Here is a 24060-nt window from a genome sequence, read left to right on the forward strand (position 1 = left end):
CCCTCTGAATTCCCTGTGTCTGTGTGTGCAGACAAGAAACTCAAGTGTTCCACAGCTATTTTAAGCTTCTTCAATTAGCCACTGATCAGACACTTGGGAAGTTGGGAAGTATCCAAGAAAAAAAGTTGAACCTATTAATATGAGTTGGAAAGAGAACCCAGAATACAGAAGACTAGTCCAGAAGCGAGCCGAGTTCCAGCCCAGGAGAAAAGAGTACTTAAAACGCGATGGCCTCAGAAGAGATCAGGGAGCACTGTTCCAATACGGCAATGCACGCATTGCTTTTCTTGCAGTGCTTCCAACCGGCCAGGCACATACTCTTCTGCCACAGGAGTTCTCAAGCACAACTACAGGCCAACTGAACTGCATTCTTCGTCAGATGGAAGAGCTGGTGTTTCAATTTTCCACTGGTGGGACACAGATACCCACATAAACAAACTCTCACCTACATCTCAAACATATAAATGCCTAATCCATTTCTGGAGAAACCGCAAAAGAAGTTTGTCTGCTAGGCAAGTATTTCTAGATTTTCTATGAATAAAAAGAAAAGCAATTTGTTTTTTAAATCCAAGAGAGTAACCACTATTGAGTACAGTAAGGTGTTTTGACGGTGTTTGAATTACTGTAGAGTTTTTCTCTGGTAGTTAGCGGTGTCTGTACAATGCAACAGCTGCAACGTAATACCCTGCTGCCATTACACACTTTTAATCACCTTGACAATACACACACAATCCATCTTTGGCCTTAGTCTATGTACACATCTCAACACACAAAACATCTGTATTTCATGCTAATGAAAGAATGTTGCTAATAACTGCAGGTTATATTTCTATAAATAGTTACCATTTGTATTCTACATATTTCAGTGACAGCTCAATGAAAGAAAAATACCAAAACCAGATTTTGGTAACACCATGGACTCTCCCTGGATTTTTCTTGTGGTCTTCTAGGCTTCTTTACCATTACTATAAAACAGTGTTCAAAATGCAGTCTGTCTACTTTAAAGCACACCATTATGGATGGGTGGGTCTGGATTAATATTAGCCAGCTTGGGGAAAAAAAAAAAGTAGAAAAATTATCTTTTGGCATAACTCCACATACTCTGTGTTAGAGTAACAGGATGCAGAGTAAGAAGCCCAGTATTCACAAATTTCAATGCAGAAAGGGGATACCGCTACCACATTACTTATTAATTGATAAACAGATGCTATTTCAGGGGACAGTCAGTCCATGAATATGAAAGATTATGTGACAACCCAAAGTTTTAAGTTTAGGTGTCTAAAAACAGGTGCCAATGCAACGCTCTCTTTGCAACTCCAGTTCTCTTCTTTACATTAAAACCTGCACACAGATCAGCCTGACTGCATTAGCATGCTAATGCCACTTTAATGCAGCTATTCTGTTGTTTGTGTGAGGTTTTTTTTAAATTCAAGAAACAAAAAGACCTTGTGCCAGTACAACAAGATAAGAAAACAAAAACCAAGTACTCACGCTGTGAATAAAGCAGTATCTGAAATTCCAAGAGGGCACAGGTAAAGAGTTGAACCACATTTTCTACTCCAAGCAATTCAAAAACTTCTTTAACTGGAAAATCAAATAACGGTAGTTCACTGGTGCTTGGCCTCTGGCAGATAATTGGTCCATAAACACCTGAAAATTTTAATGACCTTCCTGCTGGGGGAAGAGGAACCTCATAGAGAATATTGTAGATGTAGCTTTCTAAAGGTAGAGGTGGCGGCTGAGGTGAAGTCACTGCTTGGTGAAGTTGTTCTAGTACTTTCTTACAAGCTTTCATGAAAGACATTGGAGTAATCAGACAAATGCACTTTGAGACATAGAGTGTGTCTCTGCTGATGTCATAGGAGTTAAAACGCTGTAGCTTTGAAACAGAAGTGCCATTGCAGTCTCCAGTGCTGCTGCAGCTATCTTTGTCATTTGTGGGTGGAGTATGAAGAATGTCATATTCAGCATTGTGCATATGATACAATGTCTGCATCGCACTGCAGATCTGTTTGCTAGTAACTTCCTCAAAAAACGTGAGAGAAAATCCAAATGTCCGTGAGCCATCTTCACGAGTAATAATAAAAGAGTGGAACTGAGGTTCTCTGGAATCTGCTTGTGTCTTGAAAGCAAGCCCTTTAGGCATACACAGCTATAAAAAAGGGGGAGGGGAGATAATATCCATTAAAACACACTTTTCTCTCCCCCTGCCTCCAGAAGCATTGGTGAAAATAGGATTTAGAATCCACAGAATGCCATCGCATTTCACTTTAAATTCTATTAAGTGTTACATCTCTGTACAATACAGTAATATGCATCTAAATCAGAAAAACTAAAGGAACATATTAAAGGCCTTTATGCAGTTTCTATTGAAACTCATAACCATTTTGTTACCAACCTCAACAGGAATAAAATAACAGAATTCAAACTCAGATAAAGGAAAGCATTTTGGTCACTAAGACCAGAAACCTGACAGAGAAAAGTACTATATTTTATCCAAGTTAAGAAACCACACCATATTCCATTAAATAGAAAAAACATGCACAAAGAAGATTCATCTATTGCAGACTAATTTATTTCTCTACCAATTCTCCAGAATGTAACAAAAAAGTTGTAAGAGGACAAAAAAACTCTCCTAGGGACTTACCACTTGTATGTTTTAACTTAATTTCCTTTAAAAAAAATCCCAATTAAATGAAAAAGCCTTTTGAGCCTGCACAATTTAGAGAAATTAACGATTGCTTCTAATCCACAACAGACTTGATACTTTTTTCGCCAAATAAAACACAGATGAATGCCTTCAATTTTTAAGGTTGGTAGGTTTTTGTCTTAAAAACGAAAGCCATAAAGCGATACTGACCATTCCCACTGCATCCTGGTCAAAAGGGTTCCATTCAACATTCTCAGGATAGCGAGCAAGAACTTTGGATTTAAATGTGCGTCTTAACGGAGTCTGTTCAAAGTTTTCCCCTGCAGGTGAAGGAAAAATACAGAAGTAAATATTTCATTCTCTTTTTAAGCTCAAACAAGGCCAAAAAGCAGGACATCAGCAGGTAGATGCGAGGATAAGTGAATTAAGCACACTCCTTTTAAGAGAAACAGAAAATGCAAGACAGTTAGTTAGCAAATAATCAGACCGCAGATATTAGCAAGGGTTAGCATTGTAACATTTCTATGTCGTTAAGTATCTGTGCTTTCCCTTAAGCGCGACTATCCTGAGATTGTGGTCATGACAGCAATTCTCTAAGCTACTCTTCAGATACTTCAGATTCTTGTTAAATCATATCTAAAGCTTCAGTTTCAGTGGAATTTTGTTACTGAAGAAAAGCACAAATAGACAAGATGCAAAGATTATGCAAGTTTAAGGTAGCCATACAAGTGGCATCACTTAATTTCTTCTCCAAGACTTAGGAAAAAAGGGTATCAACCATGTATTACAAGAAGTTAGCTGTGAAGAGAGAGTCTAGAAGGTTAAAAGATCAAGAACCACATAAATGCCCGTGAAGATAGGGTATCAGATGAACAAAAAAATTGTGCGCTTTTTTCCCCACACTTTTTCCTTTACCTTCTGTTGCACTTGAAATGAAACGGCTGGCACCATCTCGGGTTTTAGAGGCCTGTATATACTGGCATAAAGCTATATAACAAATAAAAACAACACTGCATTATAAATTTCATACTGTTGACTGTAATTATGTAGCTAACACATACCAGCAAAAAACATGCAAGTATTCTACACAGAATTAGCATGCATAATAGATAGTCTACTCTCCTAATATGCTTTTTATACATATGCAACTTCATACAAATTTCTCATTTCAGGTACATATTTCTTGAAGGAGATGATCAGTATGTAACAGAAGCGCATAGTTCCTGTATACACAACCAGAACACTGATGCAGCAATACAAATTAGTTGCTTGTTAAATGAAAGTTTTACATGTTAAACCATAAAATAATTCCAAAGAGCAGATGATGAAATTAACCCCAAGGACAAGGCCATTTCAAGGCCTTTAGAACTACATGCATTTAGGTGGCACGGTCCAACTTTTCACAGATGCTATCCACACACTAGACTAGCTGATAAGAGTCTCGTTTATAAGGTCTCAAATTTCCTCTAGAGCAATGATTGTTCATTGTGATAACACAGAACTTTCTGCAGTAAATCTTCTGAATATGTGTAGTTGCTTTAAAAAAAAAAAGCACACAACTGCGTATCTTAAAATAAGCTTAGCTATCCTACTAGAATGCAATTAGCTAAATGAGCATGCAGCTGTTGACAGCTGCATTAACAATCAAGCACAATTGCATGAAATCATATGCTTTAAATAAATCAAACTATTTCAGCAACACCTGCAAAAGAGAAAACACACTTCAACTCCTCACTTGTTTTCTTACATGCAGCAATTACATGGCAATACAAATTGATTTCAGAATTGGTTGGGTTTGTTCTATACTTTTACAGTAATATTTAAAGTTCAATTTCTAAGCCAACTTAGAATCTTTATTTCATACAACATTTAATTCGACAAAGTAGCCATATGCAGAGATCGTTAAAACAGTGCCTATATACAATAAAGAACTTAACACACACATTACACCAAACAAAACTTCATTTTCATGGAATGTTTAAGAATCCTTTGACAGCTGACAAGTCATGTAAGTCTGGATTTTGTTTACACTAAGTCTTAAATACTACCTCAAATGGGGAAGTTATCCTGAATCAGGACCTAGGACAGGTCTTACAATAGTCAAAATATTCCCATCTATTTTGCTAATCCTCTGGGTTTTAGCACTAAAATTAAAGGAGGAATTGTTTTTCCTGTTTGTCTGAAAAATCAACAGCTCAGCTGATTTTCATACAAAACCACACAGATACATTATTTATTACTTTGTTCAATAACACTATTGTTCAGAGAGAAAAAAAAAAGCCTATTTGGGAAAATCTGAAACGTATAGAGAGGAATAGTCAGGAAAAAACAGAAACACAACTTCACTGAAATACAACCATCTTGGGAAAGAGCAGAGTCAATGACAGAAAACATAACAGCACTTCCGCAAGAGCTAAAAACAATCTTAAAATATGGAAATTAGCATTTAAAGAAACTTCCCATCTCCCAGAAAAAGAAAAAATGGACATAATGCCACACGTCTATTTACTGACACAAACATACACTCAAGTAAAGAGAGTCCTCTGTAAAAGAGCTTTTAAAAATAAGTCAGGAGATTTAACACACCTACTATTTTCTATATTTACATCTGTGCAGATGATGTAATGTCAACATTTAGATAACCAAGGAAAAACCTGAGACATTTGCTAAGCTGTTTTGTTCCTGGTTTTTTTTTTTTTTTTCCTTCCACATACATATAAGGGAGAAAATATCTGAAGACCGAATTTTCTCCTGAACTTGGAAACCACACACCACAATCACTGGGTTCACCTATGTGCAAGGTCATACATATTTTTGAAATAAAATCTGTGACTCAAAGACCTTTTCATTAAGATGATTAATATTGCAAAATACATGATGCTGCTCTCCCCTTCTGATAAAAGAGCAACACCGAACGGATGCTTCTATATTTTAAGAAGCCATCTCCTCTGAAGAGGTATTCTGTCCAACACACACATAAATTTTTTTAGACCTGAAGTCTGTCTATAATTTATGAAAGTACTGAAATTGATTTCTGGAAACCCACCAAGTTCTGATGTAGACAGAAACATAAGGCAACGCTTACATGCCTTCCCGTAATTCATCAAACAATTCAGCTGTTGCACAGACACTGCTCTTGCCAGAGTGCCTCCATATTACACTTCTTTTCTAGGGCCACCCACCTCCAAAATCATATTTGTCGCGTTGAGTTCTGCACAAGTGTGATGCTCATTCTCTCTTTCACAGCAGCACAGTCTTCCATCTTTAGCTACCTCTTTTTGCAAGAACCTTCAAGCTTATAATACAGCAAACCACCGGACCTTCAGATTGGGCAACACTGACTTCCAAAGATACTGATAGGGCAGGGAATCTCAAGTGACAGCTCACCAACAACACCTGGAAAGTTCAACCCAGGAACAGAAAGGTGATCTGTGCAACTCCAGGACACTGGCCACCCTATTTTCATGCCATTACAACTAAAGAGAACCTGAGCACCAGCAAGTCCATCGCTTAGGGTCCCCCTGCACTTTTCTCACTAAGTAGCTAGTACTTGTCAGTAGATATCCTTCAACAGACAGGGGGAAAAAAAATAAACCACAAACAATATTTGCTCATGTCAAGAGTCAAAAAAGCAATTAACCCTAAATTTCTACCTTTATGATCAGTTAGAAGTCTCAAACACAAACACCTTGCTCCAGCAAAATACCAATTGCAGCACATCTCCAGCAGGCAAAAATAACTCATGGTTTCAAGATCTGTCTCTGTGTGAATTAGACATCTGATCAACTCAGTACTAACTGAAATGGTTTTAATAAAAACACTGAAGACAAGAGCAGGTTTAACAAACGCAGGAGACAAACCCATCAGCACAAATGGACAAAGTTTTATTCTAGAACTGAGAAAATGAAGAAACAAGAAAAGATAAACTGATAAACTTATGATGTAACCCACAAGTTTCAAAGTAGAAGTTCCCACACTTAACTATCAAAGGACTGCTACCATCAGATCATGCTTTTCATAAGGTGCCTCTCCTCTAGCAGAAGTAATAGTTAGAAAGTACTCTCCCTATTGATCTGAGCTACAATAAAGAGGACTTCAAACATGATTTCTCTGTAAATAATTTCTCTCTTTTGTGCAAGTTCCATGTCAAAGGCTTTTTATTTTTTTTAAATGGAACACAGTATTGCCTGCTGAAGAGTAAGGAGGCCTTTCAAACACATTTGATGATCCCCACATACACTTTATCACTCAGCTGTTTGTCACAGCATAGGAAAAGCCCTACAAAAATGAAGATACAAACCACCCCACAGACTAAAAAATTACAAATAATTTGGATTTAAAGCAGAAGCAGTAACCAAATAGCTACAACTCTAAGATTTTTTGGTCAGGAACTGTCAAACAACATATGAAATCCATAAACATACAAAATGCCAGAAAAAAACACCAGGAATACTTCAGGAAGTTTCAGGCCAACATGCTTCTCAACGTCAAACCTTCAAAACAATAAGAATCCTACTGTATTTTTTAATGTAAATAATATAATAAAAGCATAGAGAAACATCGTTTCACTAGGCACTGTACAAAGCCACAAACACCAGTTTAGAATAAGACCTGATGCTGCAACTAGCAGAAGAACAGCAGTGAAGCCCAGAATCTCAGAATTTCTTTCCCATTGGAAAAAACACTATCTGTGGCACCCCACTCAAAATAGGATCAGTGAAATTATTTGGATTAAAAATAGAGAATGAAGAAGGGTTAACAAAGATTGATGTTTCACTAATCCAGTTTAGCCCATGTCCACAGCTTCATTAGCTCATAGGGATCCTCCAAAGCAGGAGGGATGTGAAGAGTAAACCAGACACAGAGGTTCTTAAAACTGCTGCACTGAAGGAAACATGGGACTATAGCAGAGTTTTATTTAATAACCTACACGGAAAACTGAGTAACTCCTGAAGCCGTTCCTGTTCCTGCAGCCAGCTTGCCCAACTCCCAGCTCCTGCCAGGCCGGGTAACAGTCTTCTCAACACCAGCAACCACCATCTGACTTTGGTAATGCCCTTTCCTTGCTCTCCCTTCCATCACACTTCACCAAGCCCCTAAGGCAACACTACGAGGTGAAAACGGAGTGAAGATGCTGCAGCAATCAGTGACTTGAAAAGATTTCATCCGTCTGAACTGTGGCAAAACCAAGCTATTCCTGCTGTTACACTACGTAGGGCAGTCAGCCTCATTACAGTCCCACATTGCTCTCTCCTTATTTGTTACCATGTAATTTAAAAAGACATGCATAAAAGACTTAAGTTCTTCCAATAAGCTTGCTTATCAAAAGTGAAGTCACCAGCTAGGCATAACCTCCTCTGAGGCAGTCTCCTTGGCTGAGGGATGCGCAGGACATCGAATGCTGCTGCTACCAAGGCTGCCGGCTTGGCCCAGCTCTTCCTGCGGCAGGCAGAGCTCAGCTCACAAGGTACGCTCGGTACCGACCAGATTAAATCTCACATAAAACGCAGGTAATTCATCAACACACACACACACACACACACACACCCCTTTAGTAAACAGAACTTGATGCAACTGTATTGCACGCGTAATGGAAACTACAAACCTGCTCGAGGTGACCAAAGAGTTGAACCACATCACATTTAGTTGGAACATGTAGTTAAAACCAGTCCCTTTCAACAGCTGCGTTGAAGCTCACACCACTCCTCTAACAGCCATCTAATACAATTTGCAGTGTATGGAACCATAAGGCCTGACGGACTTCTAGTTCTAATGTTATTTATGCCACTGTCGTGGCTTAACCCCAGCCAGCAACTAGGCACCATGCAACTGCTCCCTCACTTCCACACACCCCCCACCCAGTGGGATGGGGGAAAGAATTGGAAAAAACCAAAAAGTCATGGGCTGAGATAAGGACAGTTTAATAGGACAGAAAGGACGAAAATAATAATGATAATAATAATTATGATAAATGGCAATAATGATAATAAAAGGATTGGGATATACAAAACAAGTGATGCACAATGCAATTGCTCACCACTCAGTTGCTTCCTGAGCAGCAATCTGCACCCCCCCAGGCCAACTCCCCCCAGTTTATATACTGGGCATGACTTCACAGGGTATGGTATATCCCTTTGGCCAGTTTGGGTCAGGTGCCCTGGCTGTGTCCCCTCCCAACTTCTTGTGCCGCTCCAGCTTTCTCACTGGCTGGGCATGAGAAGCTGAAAAATCCTTGACTTAGTCTAAACACTACTTAGCAACAAGTGAAAAACATCAGTGTGTTATCAACATTATTCCCATACTAAACCCAAAACATAACACTATACCAGCTACTAGAAAGAAAGTTAACTCTATCCCAGCTGAAACCAGGATAACCTCCTTAAATGATGCTGGCCTACACATCTGTAATTTGGACTTCCTAATTACAAGCACATTAGAACAGCTAATGCATACACTCCAAGTGTCCTACGTTTGAATGAACAACCACATCTCATTTTATTGAGCGATATCTTACTGAGTCACCTAATACTGAACGTAAGCTACATCACAATGTAGATTTGTAGTGTACACTGGCAACCTCTCTGGCTCTCTTTTTTATGCTCCTCCCTGCTCTTACCTGTATTGCTTTTCTTGCTGCTCAACCTGTGAGCAAAAGACAGCTGTGTCTGTGTCTTGGTCTGATGAGAGTTAGTACTTACAAACTCAGAGATACTACGTGGAGTTTCCAACCTGTGCAGGACAGCATTGCTTTGGAAGTTATCTGCATGAAACTGTCCATATCAAGTGGATACCACTTTTCTACAAGATTATATAGAGGAAAAAAAGTTACAGAAACTAGAATGAACTAAAGCATTCTTCAATTCAGTAACCTGCAAAACGCTATCTAGCAAGCTTTCTTCAGCTTTGAGGGAGAATAAAAAGAATGAATTCTGAAGGTCTAATTTTAGCTCTTTCCTGATTTACCCAGAGAAAAATACAATTTACTGCCTTCCATATTCCTTTTCAGGAAGGGGAGGGGAGAAGGTCTTCCTAACACAGTAACAAAAAAAAAAAAAAAAAAGGCTAGGTTGTACAACTTGCAGTTTCAATTACTTATGACCTCCCCCCTAATATATAAACAATTACAAGTTCAACTGAAAAGTGGATCTACTGTAAGTGAAAAAGATGAGATTTTTAATTCTCAACAGAAGAGGAAGACAAGACCTTTTTAAAGGGTTGGAAATTCAGACTTGAAAACCTACCACCACAGACACACACCTCTCACTCCATTCCCTTCCCTTTTTTGACTATGCCATTTACAAAGTTCTGTTCACAATCTGAACCATGGGGAAGTTGCTATCATCAGCTGCACGTAACCATGCTAAGTAGTAACATATTTCCTTGTCAAAGCTTCATGTGTAGTCATGAAAGAAGCTAGACCTGTACTGAAACCTCTTAACACATACACTGTAAATTCAAGCTATGCCTGCCAATCATATATGTCCTCTCAGGTAGCTTATAGCAACAGAAGCAACACATATCCAGATGGATTGCTTGCAAATTTCTAATGCAAATTCCAAAAAAACTTCTACATCATTGTAATAATGCAATTTTCCCTGCCGAGTAGTTTGTTTCTTTGTAAGTATGCTTCTAACACTTACAAAGAGATTTTTTTTTCTCTTCAATATATCAATCTATCATTCTTCTTTGTAACCCACACCCCACCATGAAAAGTTTCCATTCATGTAATAAAGTTCTACCTTGTACTGAACAGTACAATGTGGCTTAAGTTATCCTTAATTAGAAAGGGCAACCTGATCCACAAAAATGCCAGGGATACTTTGCAAACAAAACTTTTTAAAATTGCATCACAGCCTTTTGTATATGCTGTCAATTCACTATTTGGTTTTAGTTTTTAGAAAGTGACTGCACCGCTGCAACTCTAAGATTATGCGAGACTAAGAACTGTACAGGGACTTCTCTCTGCATACTAGCTACAAAAAGGTCTTTGAGCAGCTATTTCAGAGGTAGAGTATAGCTCAATTTTCCCTCTATGACAATAAAGAGCAAGTCAGAAGAAGCTACCCTAGTTACCAGAAAAAGTGCCTGATAAAATAATTAAATGGTCATGCAACACTGATTTTAAAGAATCGTTAATACTGTCACCTTCATTTGTTCATCGCGTCCGCTGATCTGCTCAAAATAATTTCAAAACCAAGACATCCAGAAAGCTGTACTGATTCTGATTAAGTGGTTTGCTGCTTTCACCCTGCCAGCAGCTTTTCTTTAAATTCCTGTGATACAACCTGTGATTAAGTCAATTCACTCGGTCTTGATGTACATTTATTGTATACATGACATCTTCAAATAAAAAATATTAGAGTATGCAATCAAAACATTAACTTTGTATTTTCCACATAAGGACATTCATACAGGAATCTTTTAGCATACAGAGGCTGTATATGCAATTCCTGCTGCCACTAAAATGAATGTCTTAATGAAGTAAATACAAAACAGCTTCAACATTAAACAGTCATATTGCTGTAATTAAATAAATGAATAAGAACAATGAAAGTCTGTACCAGCAACAGAAACTATGAGCCATACACTTAGGGCAGCTTTCCTGTACTATGCAGCATACTGGAGAAACTGAACTTAGGATTCAGAAGACCCTACAGAACCCTATAACCACACCCTTTACCTCCACACTTTCTACACCACAGTTCAAAGAATCTTGCAATGGTGGAAATCATCCCAACTTGTGCAGGGTGGAGGCTCGAGACTGAGCTGGACCATGACAGCCAAAGAGTAGAGGTTTTCCAAAGTGTGGGTTGCAAGTCAGAAGTCAGCCAACAAAGGGATTTGAACAGTGTATGAATTATAAACACTATCCAGAGAACGGCCTAATTCTATCCTTTCAATTAAAAAATATAATAAAGCACAAAGCTTTCAGAAACAGCCACAGGATTCCCAGTTCAGCCAGCAATCGCTCTCAGTACACACAATAAGGCTATAGGTATTAAGGTAAATAATTATGCTTACCAAACATAAAATTACTCCAGCTCTAAAATTCATGGCCCAAGTCTAAATAAAAATAGCTGGCTGGCAAAACAGTGTGCATACTTCTGGAATCCACACTGTAGAAAGGATGAAAGTATGGAGCAAATGAAAGCAAAAACCCCAGACCTAGCCTTCTGGAGAGCAATACCACTCTGATTTTTCAGAACCCCATATTTTAATATTAAAGTCCTTTCAATACATACCTAGAGAGCTATTAATATACTAACAATTAGCCAAAGTTTATTTTAAAAACAAAACAGCAAGTTTCTCCAATTCCTTCTTTAACAAATATTAAACCATATATAACTGAAAAAAAAACCAAACAAAAAAAACAACTCTACAATGTAGGAAATAAACATCCAAAGTTTGGCAGACTAAGGTAAGAAATTAATTAAATAAGAGTTCTTGGAATAAAAACCATGATTCAAGAAAAGCTGCAGCTGCCAAATCTGTAAGCAAACAGTCACTCCATCAACGGACAAATGCCTTCAGCTTATGACTTGTTTCCTTCCTTTCAGTTCCTCCTCCTTAAGCAGAGCTGCACGTATTTCTCATTAGAGAGGACTCCCTTCCCCAGCAAACCTCTTCCGCAGACATACACAAAAAAGAACTCTTCCCTTTTATCCTGAAACATATAAGCCCTCTGTCCTGCACTTCTATCCCCCCTTCCCCTTGTTGACAAGGCCACCTGGCATAGTGCAAGCTGAAGTGGTAATTAGACCAGTTAATTCATTACTGGAATTGGGACTTTAACAGTTTTTAAAGTGGATCAGGTTAGCCATATGAGAAAATCTTCAGGATCACTTTCATTTTACTGCAGCACTGCTGCCTAAGCAACTGGAATCAGGAGTTTCATTTACTGCCTCTAATGAATCAGGGGTTTCAATCACTGTCTCTAGCAGCTGTCATTCCAGTGGATTTGTAACAGATCTAGAACCTATGATTTTCACATCTGGAACCTCCTCTAAAAACTTCTTTACGTAAGTTACTGTTCCACTTTCCCCAGCAAAAGAGCTCAAAGGCAAAGGAAGTCCGCTGTCTCCCTTTCTAAAACAACGGTGCAAATATGCATTATGGACACATTTCCCTCTATCTAGGTATCTCCCTTAAGTGCAACTGCAATGTACGTTGGGTGGAGTGCCATCCTTCATCTGTAAAAGTAAACTTTCTTTAGAGGAAGTAGAGAGAAGAGAATGGAAATAGCCAGAGTGATAAAAGGCCCTGGTATTTTTTTTTTTTCACCCGTTTGTCATCTAGGGAACCCAAACTTGCTTGTAACACAATCCTTTATCCCAACCCCATGAGAACACATTCCTTTCAGCATACAACATACATTTGTTCAATGGACAATACAATTCTTCCTACTGCAGTCACTAAAAAAGGGAGGACAGAGACAAGTTAACCCTCATCTGTCAACTGTAAAAGATCCTGTTGTTTTCCCATTTTCTTTTGCTTTCCAGAATTCAAGAATTGTAATGTTTCAAGAATTGTAACACAAAGAACATCACTGTGAACTGAAGTAAAAAACAAGAGTGCATTTCACTAACTGGATATTTAGTGTAAACTCCACTGGATACAAATAATCTCTTGATCATCCATTGCTTTGATAGCATAAATTCTTCCAAGCCCTCTATGGCAAATGAAAATTTAGGAGTTAACAGACATTCATTCATCATGTAAGTTTCAGCATTCATCTGGTTGATAACAAAACATACTGCCACACACACTCTGGAATAGTTTCAAATGCTACTAACAATGAATTTGAAGCACAACAAAAAACCAGCTGAGGACATCTGTAGTCTGTGATTGTAAGGTCAGGAAACCAAAAGCTTTTGTTTTTATTTTTCTGGTACCGTTTCAAGGAAATCAGGAAGAGGTGGAACAGGCAAGTGGCAGAAGAAACCATCAAGAATCTAAGGCAGCTTTTTAAAAAAACAAGCAAGAAAATCCCCCCAAAAGTCCTCAGCTTGCATCTTTAAAAGCATCCTAAACATTTTTTTTTTTATTTTTTATTTTTTTTTGCTACTTTGCATGTAACACAGGAAGGCAGTTGGACAAAATGTATTTTAATCAAGACTGCCTGGCAGAAATTTTCAAGGAAATGTTCTTAAAAACAGAATTGTTTTACTAAACCACTTTTCTGCTTTAGCCACAGCAAAAAGACTTACAGAAAGATATTTAGGTCTGTTTCCAACTAAACAACAGAAGCAGCACTCAAAATTACAATGACAGGCGTGTTCTCAGCCACAGGGGTTGACGAGGCACGCCATTTCCATTACACAATAGATCCGAAATATGTGCAACAGAAGACACTAATAAAGGAAAGGGTGGCTTATCTTCAGAATAGAACACAATTCCTTTACATGTACTAAAAATACAAAATAGAAGTGGAGACAAGCATATTTTAAGTATATTTAATATAGAAATCAGCTGTTCTCCTCATGCCCATCTAAGACTGGCATACCCAGTGAGGCTGCTTCAGGAAAGCCTGAGCAAACAGAAGCACAGATCATCTCACAGAACCCTCCTGAACCACTGTGGATCTCCTTTTACAGTGACTTGTCCCATCCAGTTAAATGTCCCTACTTTTTGGATCCCAACGGCCCTCCAACTCCAGCTCTGAGGACTGATGGAGACATGTCTGTATAAAAGCACAAGGACCAAATGTTATTGAAGCATCTGTCCAGTCCGTTAACCAAGTAATTCTATTCTTCTGGGATACTACTGAGGTCTTGCATTGAAGAGGAAAGCCATATTTTAAAATACACATGAAGCCTTTCAAGCAGGTTCCAATGACATACAGAGGTCAGCAAAATACAAAAAGTTCAGCTATGCAGCCATCTCAGTATACAAATCCTGTCCAGTGTGTTTCACTTTGTTATCTAACCTTTGAAAATAGTGTTTTGCAGTAACCTGCCTTAATAAGGACTGTCCCTCCCCGCCGCAAAATGCCCTGTAAGAAAGTCATCAAGTTGCTTGACAGGGGTTTTTTTTCTATTTTTAAAATAGTAGTGACTTCTAATACCAGAAAATTAATCAGATATGCTGACAATTTGGTCAACGGATATGACAAACTCTGAAGTTTATCTTAGCTCTGACTATATCCTTCCTTGTCACCTCGCCAACCATTTCTCTCAAGCTTTCTTCCTTTTACATGTACCACATCAAGCTTACCTTTCTTCTTCACAAAGCATGATTCATGTTTGATAAAAAAAGTTTTCAATATGCAAATCTGATTAGAACAGCAAGAACAAAGTCCAGTACTGTTATTCAGTCCTGAAAACACAAGTCACAGGTCCAAGTTAACCACTTATAACTGCACATCACCCCTTTGAACAAAGTCATAAACAAAGATGATGGCCCATGGTTCCACAGAACCAAGATTAGGAGTTAAATCCCTTCCCTGGTCGAGCTTGAGAAAAACAAAACATTATGTTGTATATAGTTTTAACTGTGGAAGACCTTATATGAAGAGGAAAAAAAAAAAAAAAAAAAAGACACACAAAAAAAAACCAAATACCCCCCCACACACACCACACAAATACTTCCGTGAGCACACTTTGCCACCCACACATAATAGACACAGGACTATTTGTGGAATGAATTATGAAAAGAACAGTCAGTTCATCTCATTCACTGGATATGTCCAGATTCCTTCATTTTCCAAGTGGAGATTAGGCCCCTTTTATAAGGCCTCACCTGTGAGACGGGAGCCATTCTCAAGGCTACTAAGACATGCAAGGGCAGACCTCTGCAGGGAAGGTTAGTTCGTGGATCCTAAGCACACTCCCAGGGGAGACATGAACACTGGGACATCTATCCAATGCTCACCGCCTGCAATGACCTTGCGGCATTAAAGCAGCTTCACAAAGCTCAAGTAACTTGCACCCTCTGGATCACAAACCCCTTAGAGGTCAGCTCAGTGTTCTGCAGATCACTCATATGGGTTTCAGTCTAAAGAACTTTTTGAATATGGCCCCCAACGGAGCTCTACTTCAGGGTGCCTACGCCAACTGAATCAACAGCTGTGCATTACCAACGTCTTTCCTCACAGCAAGGCCAGGTGCTCCCCTGGAACCTGCTACACTGAACCATGTCCAATGGGACTAGCTAGTCCTCATGCAAGGGAGGGAGGCAGGAGCACACGACCGCAGTAAGGACGGGGAAAGGGAGACCATGACAACCTACGGTTAGATTGGCCTGGGCTGCCACAAAATCTCTGCCAGATTCATCCTCAGAAATGACTGAGATACTGATAAACAGAAATTTTACAAGCCTTCAGCAAAACTTTGAATGAGTTATTTCACACCTCAAGCTCCCAGACCACACACATAAAAGAGCCAGAAAGGGACATGACAGTCTTAAGCTGGTTAGAGCTGGCACTGACCTTGTTAACTTAAGGGACTTACCTCTTCCCCTTTGCAATTCTGATGACAGCTCAGTAGGACAATGCTGGGCTTGGGGAGCAAAACCACAAACAACAGTTGGTAAGGGAGCTTGCTGAAGGTAGCAAGTTAAGGAGGAATAAGTAATATATGCAAATAGTAGAATAGCTCATAAAAAATTATGCTTGTAGGGGACAGAAGCAATGCACAGAAGTGCAGCAACCTCGAGATCTCTGACCACATATTTCTGTAACACAAAGCGCAATTGTAGACACAAGCAGCAGCAACTACAATTGCAAAAACTTTCCCAAACTCACCTGAAGTCTTGCTGAAAGAGTATCTGTTTCTGTAAAGCCAACCTTTTTTCCTCACTCAAACACTGAAATGTTGCTCTATCTGAAAATGAAAAGGTTGCTTATGACTGCCACGTTACCTGTCTGCAGATCACTTATCCCTGAAATACAGTGAAGTTTCTTCCTCAAGATGCTTCAGTATCAATATGTAAATGACTCAATACAGAGGTACACCTTATAGCTGTCTGTGGCTGATCACACAACCAGTAAAAACCCCAAAAAACTAAATAAAAATGGCAATACTCTACACTTATACAGGAAAGTGTGAAACTAAAGGTCTCTTGCCCATTAAACCATAAGCAAAGTAGCATTTTCCTGGAAAGACTAAGAAACATGCCTTGAGCAAAAGCATTCCAAGTAAATTCTTTATCATTCATCAGTTTGTGCTGGAATGCTTCATAATTTCTCTGTGCAATAATATTTTAAGCCTCCCAGGATTAACATTCCAGTTCACTGCAAACTTGACTACAAACCACAAATCTGAAAGGGTTGTCAAGAAATTCAGAGAGAGTAATTACTGCACAACATACATCAGTAAGTAATTGCTTCTGACATTGTCACTTCATGTGCATTATTTCTGCTACATGAGCCCTGCAGGTTAGCGGGAATTCAGAAGATAAGTATGAGAAGTCATTACCAAGAACACTCAAGTAGGACATTACTAAGCCAAAAGGCAGATAAAAACAGGTGTAGTGTTTTGCAACTACAGGATCAATATTTTGAAGATTGGGGGGGGGGGGGGGGGGGGGGGAGGAGGCATTTTCTTATTATTTGCAAATGGCAGTATTTCCCATACAATCCATTTAAGATGTTCTCTTTGTGTAGTTTCTCTCTTACAAAAGAAACAAAACAACACAAAAAACTAACCACGAGGGAACAAAAAGCCAAATCAACACATCTTTGTATGCCTTCCTTTAGTAAGGTGAAATTGCTTCAAAAGTCAAACTTGTAAACTTTAATTCTTTAGACACTGTTTTAGCATCTGCAGTCTATTCTCAAATCAAGAACCTGTAACCTTTGTCCTTCCCGACACCTTACTTAAGAGTCTTCCAAGTAAGCTGAATTTGTAACTGAATACTGAAGGGTGGAAGAATGAAGAGTTTTGGAGGTTTTGAGGGGATGATTCTGTAAAGCACACAGCTCAGTTTAACCTAAAATACAAATATGATAATCACAAGATTGGCATTATAGAAACATCACCTAATAAACTGTGGCTTCAAATGTAGTTCAGCAAAGTACAGCTGCTTCCCCCTTACATCAGCTCTCCCATTCTTTATTCTACATATCAGCTACCCTAGCACGTCTGCCTCAGTTCCCAAAGAGACAAAAGATCTTTTTGGCACTCAAACATAGCAAACAACTCGAGCTTCTTGGGAAAAGATAGAGGGGGTAGGGAGGAGCGGAATAAACTATTATCTGGATTAAAATGTTTCACATGCGCCAGTGTAAATCCGGCCAAAAGTTGTTGCTATCTACCGCCTGTCCACAGTGGCCTATGTGAGAACAGTGTGTGGTCTCAGCCTTGGTGCTACTGGAGAGGCCCCCCACAGAGTTAACACCTTGGCTAGCAACCTCAGAGAAGGAAAGAAACTGAAAAACCTCCCTTTCAGTCTCAGAATGAATCCCCAAGGGAAGAGGCACACCATTAGGGAACTGTGGGAAGCTTGCACCGATACCATCCATACTATGGACAAAGAGAGGAAGAGGGGAAAAAACCACCCAAAACTAAACCCCCAAATCACAGAACGCTTCAGCCTTTGGAAAAATCAAGCAATGGCTCCCACCAATGCAATTCACTTCTGTAGCAATTGTTGCTACTACTTCCATAGCAAAGATAAAGGAGTTCACTCACACACTATTTACCCAAGGAATAAACAGTATTGCAGAAGAGCTTCACTGCAAGAATCCCAGCTGGCTCCAACCCCAAATGCCATGCCTTAATTCCAAGATAAAAATGCCCAAAAGAGGAGAACACAAAAACAGGTCAAACATCAGTCAGAAAATTATATCTGCTAATTTAAATTAAGCTGCTCTTCCTCCTCCTTCCCTTTAGCTACCCCTTACAAGTATCTCTGAGGCAAAAGAAAAGCCTGCAACTATTTAAAACTGTTGAACTTGGAAACTAACACAGGTGCTGATAACAGCATTGCTACATGGACTACCACAAAGGAAACTACTACCCCAATTCTGAAATACTAAGCAATTTACTGGTTTATAGATGTGACAAACGCCTTCAACCGTTTCATCACACCCATATTTAAGAGTTTATATTGATACACAATGCTGTTAAAATAAACCCTACCAACAGGAAATGTATGAAGATAAGCTGTCGTTTTAAAGCTGAAGCCAACAAAACAGCAAAATAACAACACTTCAGTTACAGACAGAGGGATGAGGCAAGACAACATTTCTACCTTACTGGTCAGGAGAAACACTTGCTCTAATATCAGTTTGTCAGATTCATTTTGAGTGGAGCTAGGTGAATACTATACACCATGTATCATCTTCCTTTAGAATTTCACACACCAGCACTAATAAAGTGGCTACTGTGCCAGCATAAAGATGCCTTACTCATAACCAGTCCTGTTATGCTACATATTCTACGCACAGAGATCTTGACTCAACATCATTAAAAACAAAATACAAAAACGGTATGAGAGATGAAGAATAATTAAAATGGTATTACATCACCATATACTAGACTGAAAGGAGATCTAATAAGGATTCTGAAAAGGCATGTGAAGGGTGTCTACAGAAAGGATACTTCCTGGACACATCGGCTTCACCTAACACTCATTTTCATCCTCCTTTAAGGATGGAGCTCATGATCAGATGGACAACTCAAAGCACCATGATAAGGACCTTGGCAAAAGGAACATAAGTCCATCTACCGAATAGATTAATTTTTGGACCAAACCTTAAAAGACCAGCTCAGACTGGGAAGAAGGGCAGAAAGAAATACAGGTGATTGACCTTAGTCTTCCAGAATAAGATTTTTTTTAAAACAATTCTATTATTAAATCGTCAATATTTTCTTCACAGATTATAAGCATTTTCTTTTTTTTTTTTTAAACTGTTTCTCCTTTGTAACACTGTTATTTCTGAAATAACTATTATCATCTTTACGATATGACATTGAAGACTACTAAGGCATGTGCAATGGAAAATCTGAGATTAGAATATGTTGTCCAGATATTTGGGTCTTGGTTCCATATCTTGTAATAGCAACTCCCAGACTACAATTACACACACATGTAACACAATGGCAAGTTGATCCTTTGTTTTACCACTCCATAATAAACAAACTTCATTGACAAGTGATTGTTAAAAACTAACACACCACAGAGAAGGAAAAGAAAACAAAATCTTTAGTGAAAAAGAACATAGAATGAAAACTCCAACAGTTCCACGTAGCCCAAGTATTGCCACCATCATTCAGATCACATCTAACTAACTCAACAGATAAGAGAGTCCAGCTGAAAAATGAGATGAGGCACGACTTCATTCTCATTACCTTTCTGGGGCACAGTCATACAACCTAAATTAAGAAATCCCATCATAATGTTGCAGCATTATGATAGATTATATTAGACACAGAAGATTTTTGGTAGTTGATGTATTTCATTATTTCCTGGTGGACACCAAATTGACCATGAGCCAGCAACATGTCCTTGCTCCAAAGAAGGCAAATGCTATCTTGGGGTGCATTAGTCAAAGCACTGCCTGCAGGTAGAGGAAGGTGATCCTTTCCCTCTACCCAGCGCTGGTGAGGCCACACCTGGAGCACTGTGCCCAGTCCTGCGCTCCTTAGTACAAGACAGACATGGACATAGTGGAGAGAGTTGCATGGCCATCCAGCAAATGGCCACAAAGCTGATTAAGGGACTGGAGCATCTCTCATATGAGTAAAGGCTGAGAGAACTGCGACTGTTCAGCCTGCGGAAGAGAAGGCTCAGGGGGGAAATCTATCAACGTATAAAAATACCTGAAGAGGGTGCCAAGAGGATGGAGCCGGGCTCTGTTTTCAGGGGTGCCCCATGACAGGACCAGAGGCCATGGGCACCAACTAAAACGCAGGAGGTTCCATCTGAACATCAGGACTCACTTTTTTCACCATGAGGGTGACCGAGCACCAGCACGGGTTGCCCAGAGAGGTTGTGGAGTTTCCATCCTTGGAAATACTCAAGAGCCATCTGGACACGGTCCTGGGCAACTGGCTCTGGGTGGCCCTGCTTCAGCAGGGGGGGCTGGCACCGACAACCTCCAGAGGTCACTTGCAACCTCAACCATTCTGTGATTTCCTCTGTGAAGGAAATGTATCCGTAACAAACCTCCGCAGCATACTTAAGAGATTTCTGTCATCACTTGTGGCACATCAATACCATCTGGAAATGTGGAAACGCGCCTCAGCTCCTCTCTTGTCCAGCTCGGCAACTGACACTGGATGAAGACTTCATCCAGTGTTGGGGGTTTTTTTGTTTGTGTTGTTTTATTATGACCTTGTAAATATTTTCTATCTGCTTTAACAGGTCACCCGGTGGGAACACGATTATCAAAATAAGAAAGGATGCCCAGATAACCAGATCACTTCAATTTGGGGATAAAAAAGCCCTGGCAATAGAGAACATGCTATCTTTAACCCTTGCTAACTACAAGGTCCTAAGTACAGTATTTCTTGCTATGTTAAAAGAAAAGAAACATATATACATTATACTGTGCATATTCCATCAGTCAGACAACTTTTTCAGGAAAAAACTTACAGCTGTGCTGTTTAGTAAGCTTGCAACAAAGGAAAAATGCTATCAGAGGTGTTTCTCCAAGCAAAGTAACTAGACTGAGCATCAATTCATGATCTTATGCTTCATTTACAAGTCTGCAGAAAACAGGGTATCATCAATATTAAGGTTGAATACCTGAAATACACAGTTTCATTAGCTCGGTGAGAACAAAGTCTGCCGGCAGCATCCCCGGAGGCCCTGGCAGCGACCGCCAGTTCCCTGCGGCGGTGGGGTAGCGATGACATCATGCCAGGCTGAGCTTCGGCAGCCCCGACGCAGGAAAGCCCTGGAGAGACCCTCGGTGCTGGGGAAGCACCCCGCTCCCCGCTCCCCCAGCCCTGCACCCTCCAGCTGAAGTGCCAGCGCCTCCCTTCCAACAATGGACACTTAGGAAGCAAATTGTTTCAACAGTGCAAGGATTCAGAACCTATTTTTCAGCACAGAAATAAGAAGGGGGGCAGGGGGGGAAACAGTGCACAATAACCCTTTCATTCAAACAAGAAAGCCTTCCAGGAAGTACAAAGTGTTTCAAAGCTTTATCCAAAACCCACTGAAATCAACAGAGGCCCTTTCCATTTATATCAGTGGACACTGGAGAAGGCTATAAGCTAAGACAGAATTTGAAAGCATTATCAGTCACACTATCGTGCATTATTAATAACACAACAAACTCGAGAAAATGCACCGGAATTCCACCTAGCTCGTATACTGTGACGTTATCATAAATTTATCCTCCTCCCCCTTGTTCCCCCCTTCTTTTTTCAAAACCTTTCCTCAAATCATGCAAAAATCAGTCTCCCCCGCAAATACCAAAACCCATCCTCCCCCCAAACCCACACCTTGTCACAAGCAACGCCATTACAGTATGATGGTGGAATAGCAGAGTCCGAGATACATTGCACACCACAGTTTTACATACTACAGATGTAGTCCTTGACCAGGAAAGCAAATACAGAAAGAACACCACGCTCCAGCTCTCAGACCTGCACACTCAGACAGAATATTTTTTAAAAGGCACTGATGTCTTCCAGTTTACTATTAGATAGCTAGCTCAAAGTAATACACTGCTGGTTTTAAATTTAATTATGTGAGGAGTGTTATTCATATTCCTATCAAGATCAGGGAGCATTACTGAGTGTGCCTTGCACTATGTTACACAAACATATAGTAAATGAATAATAAAATTAACATCAGAAACTGTTTTCAATCTAGAAACATTGTTCACTTGTGATTTAATCAGGAAAAACCTGTGGAACCTCACATATCCTTCAATGAAATTGTATTGCATTTTGTTCTCTTTGATTTCTTAAATTAAATTGATGCTGTAATTTAAAGTACCATTATAGAGCAGCCCATTATGCTGTATTCACTCTTCAAGACTCAAGTTGTAGTCTACAGTTATTTTAGCGTTAGTCAAACATGAATTCTTTTAGGGTAAGGTACTGCATGAGGGACCCAAAAGGAATTTTGTTTGAAGTCATTAAAAGAAAAAAAAAAAAAAAAAAAGAAAATTTTCATCATAGCCAAAGTTCAGGAGAGTTCAGTGTTAAGAATTCAATTCTAATAACAAAAACTTCACTCTACACGAAACAAGTGTTTATTTGGGGGGGGGAGGGGTTAGACACAATGATGTAAAAAAACCCTCATGACACCTTATAAAAGCAAGCTAATTTAAAAAAAGCGGGGTGGGGGTGGAGAACATATCATTGGTCAAGTTCTGAGCTCAAATACACGAAATAAGTACTGATGTTAGGTCAGGTTTTCATCACCGCATTCCTATATCTTCCTGGACGGTTAAAGATACGAAGCAACAATCTAATTTAACTGAAGCCAGTACAGTGAAACTAAAGCTGAAACAAGGTGCTGCTAAAACAAAGAACAAATTTTTTTTAACCTGAAAAAGACAGGTTTGACACAGTGTTGTGGGACAGACTGAGAGGGTTTAGCTGTGTATTTGGTGTGAACACTCTCATCTAACAGAGTAATTACTTCCTGACCCGATTTGTTTCCAGCTGCTGCTGGAAGAGAACCCTTATCCTATGCAACAACAAAACCCAATAGAGAACAAGCAAGAAGTCTTCGCCTTCCCTCCAGAATCTGCCTCATTAATAAGATTACCTGCGTGTTTCCAACGCCCAAGAGCCTGACTGAAAGTTGGTAAACGTAACCCAGCTCCGAGAAGAGCGCGGCAGATGGCTGTTAAGACAGAGATGATCTGAAACAATGCCGCCGCCCCCACGCAACCCTCACTTCGGAAAGGCCGTTTGAAAGAGGAACTTTCCTGGGTTTTTCAAGAAGTTGGGCACACTTCGAGAGCCACACGCCTGTGCACAGCCGGGCATTTCTGCACGCCCAGCTCCCCGGGCAGCCGCACAGACCCCGAGGCGCCGGTGCCGGCGGCGCGGGGCACTAAGCGCCGCTGCCCGGGGCGGGGGGCGGCGGAGGACGCCGGCGGCTCCCCCCGCCGTGCCCCGGGGCCGCCCGAGACGGGTCGGCGGAGCGGGGAGGGGAGGGGAGGCGGCGAGGCCGGACCCCGCCTCCAGAGCTGCCGTCCCGCCGCCGCCGCCGCCGCCGCCGCAGAGCCCACCATGAAGGGCCGCCGCCCCCCGACCCCGCGGCCACTCACCGGAGAGCTCGTCCGGCTCCAGCCCGGTCTCGGTGTCCAGCCCGCAGATGACGAAGTAGTCGGCGAAGCGGCCGGGTGCCGAGGAGCCGCCCCCGCTGCCGCCGCTCATGCTGGAGCCCGAGGGGTGCGCGGGGCTCAGGGGGTGCGGGGCCGGGCGGCGGCGGGCGGCGGGGCTGCGCCAGCTGCGCCAGCTGCGCCGGCCGCCTCCATGATGGAGCGGAGCGGGCAG

At 40.4% G+C, this 24060-nt stretch overlaps 1 protein-coding gene across 7 annotated transcripts in view; it reads right to left on the reverse strand.

Annotated features, from left to right (window-relative positions):
• Positions 1 to 24060, reverse strand: part of DENND5A (DENN domain containing 5A) — a 72326-nt gene extending 48266 nt beyond the window's left edge. For 5 of the 7 annotated variants that reach the window (XM_049820004.1, XM_049819999.1, XM_049820005.1 and 2 more), the window contains exons 1-4: positions 23832 to 24060; positions 3566 to 3637; positions 2861 to 2970; positions 1492 to 2152 (exon numbers count right to left, since the gene is read on the reverse strand). In XM_049820004.1, coding sequence (XP_049675961.1) covers positions 1492 to 2152; positions 2861 to 2970; positions 3566 to 3637; positions 23832 to 23940 — 952 coding nt within the window. In that variant the 5' untranslated portion in view covers positions 23941 to 24060. The remainder of the gene's footprint in view (positions 1 to 1491; positions 2153 to 2860; positions 2971 to 3565; positions 3638 to 23831) is intronic. The other 2 variants (XM_049820000.1, XM_049820006.1) reach the window with 1 other exon arrangement.

This window comes from Accipiter gentilis, chromosome 17 (genome assembly GCF_929443795.1).
Source record: "Accipiter gentilis chromosome 17, bAccGen1.1, whole genome shotgun sequence".
NCBI lineage: Eukaryota > Metazoa > Chordata > Aves > Accipitriformes > Accipitridae > Astur > Astur gentilis.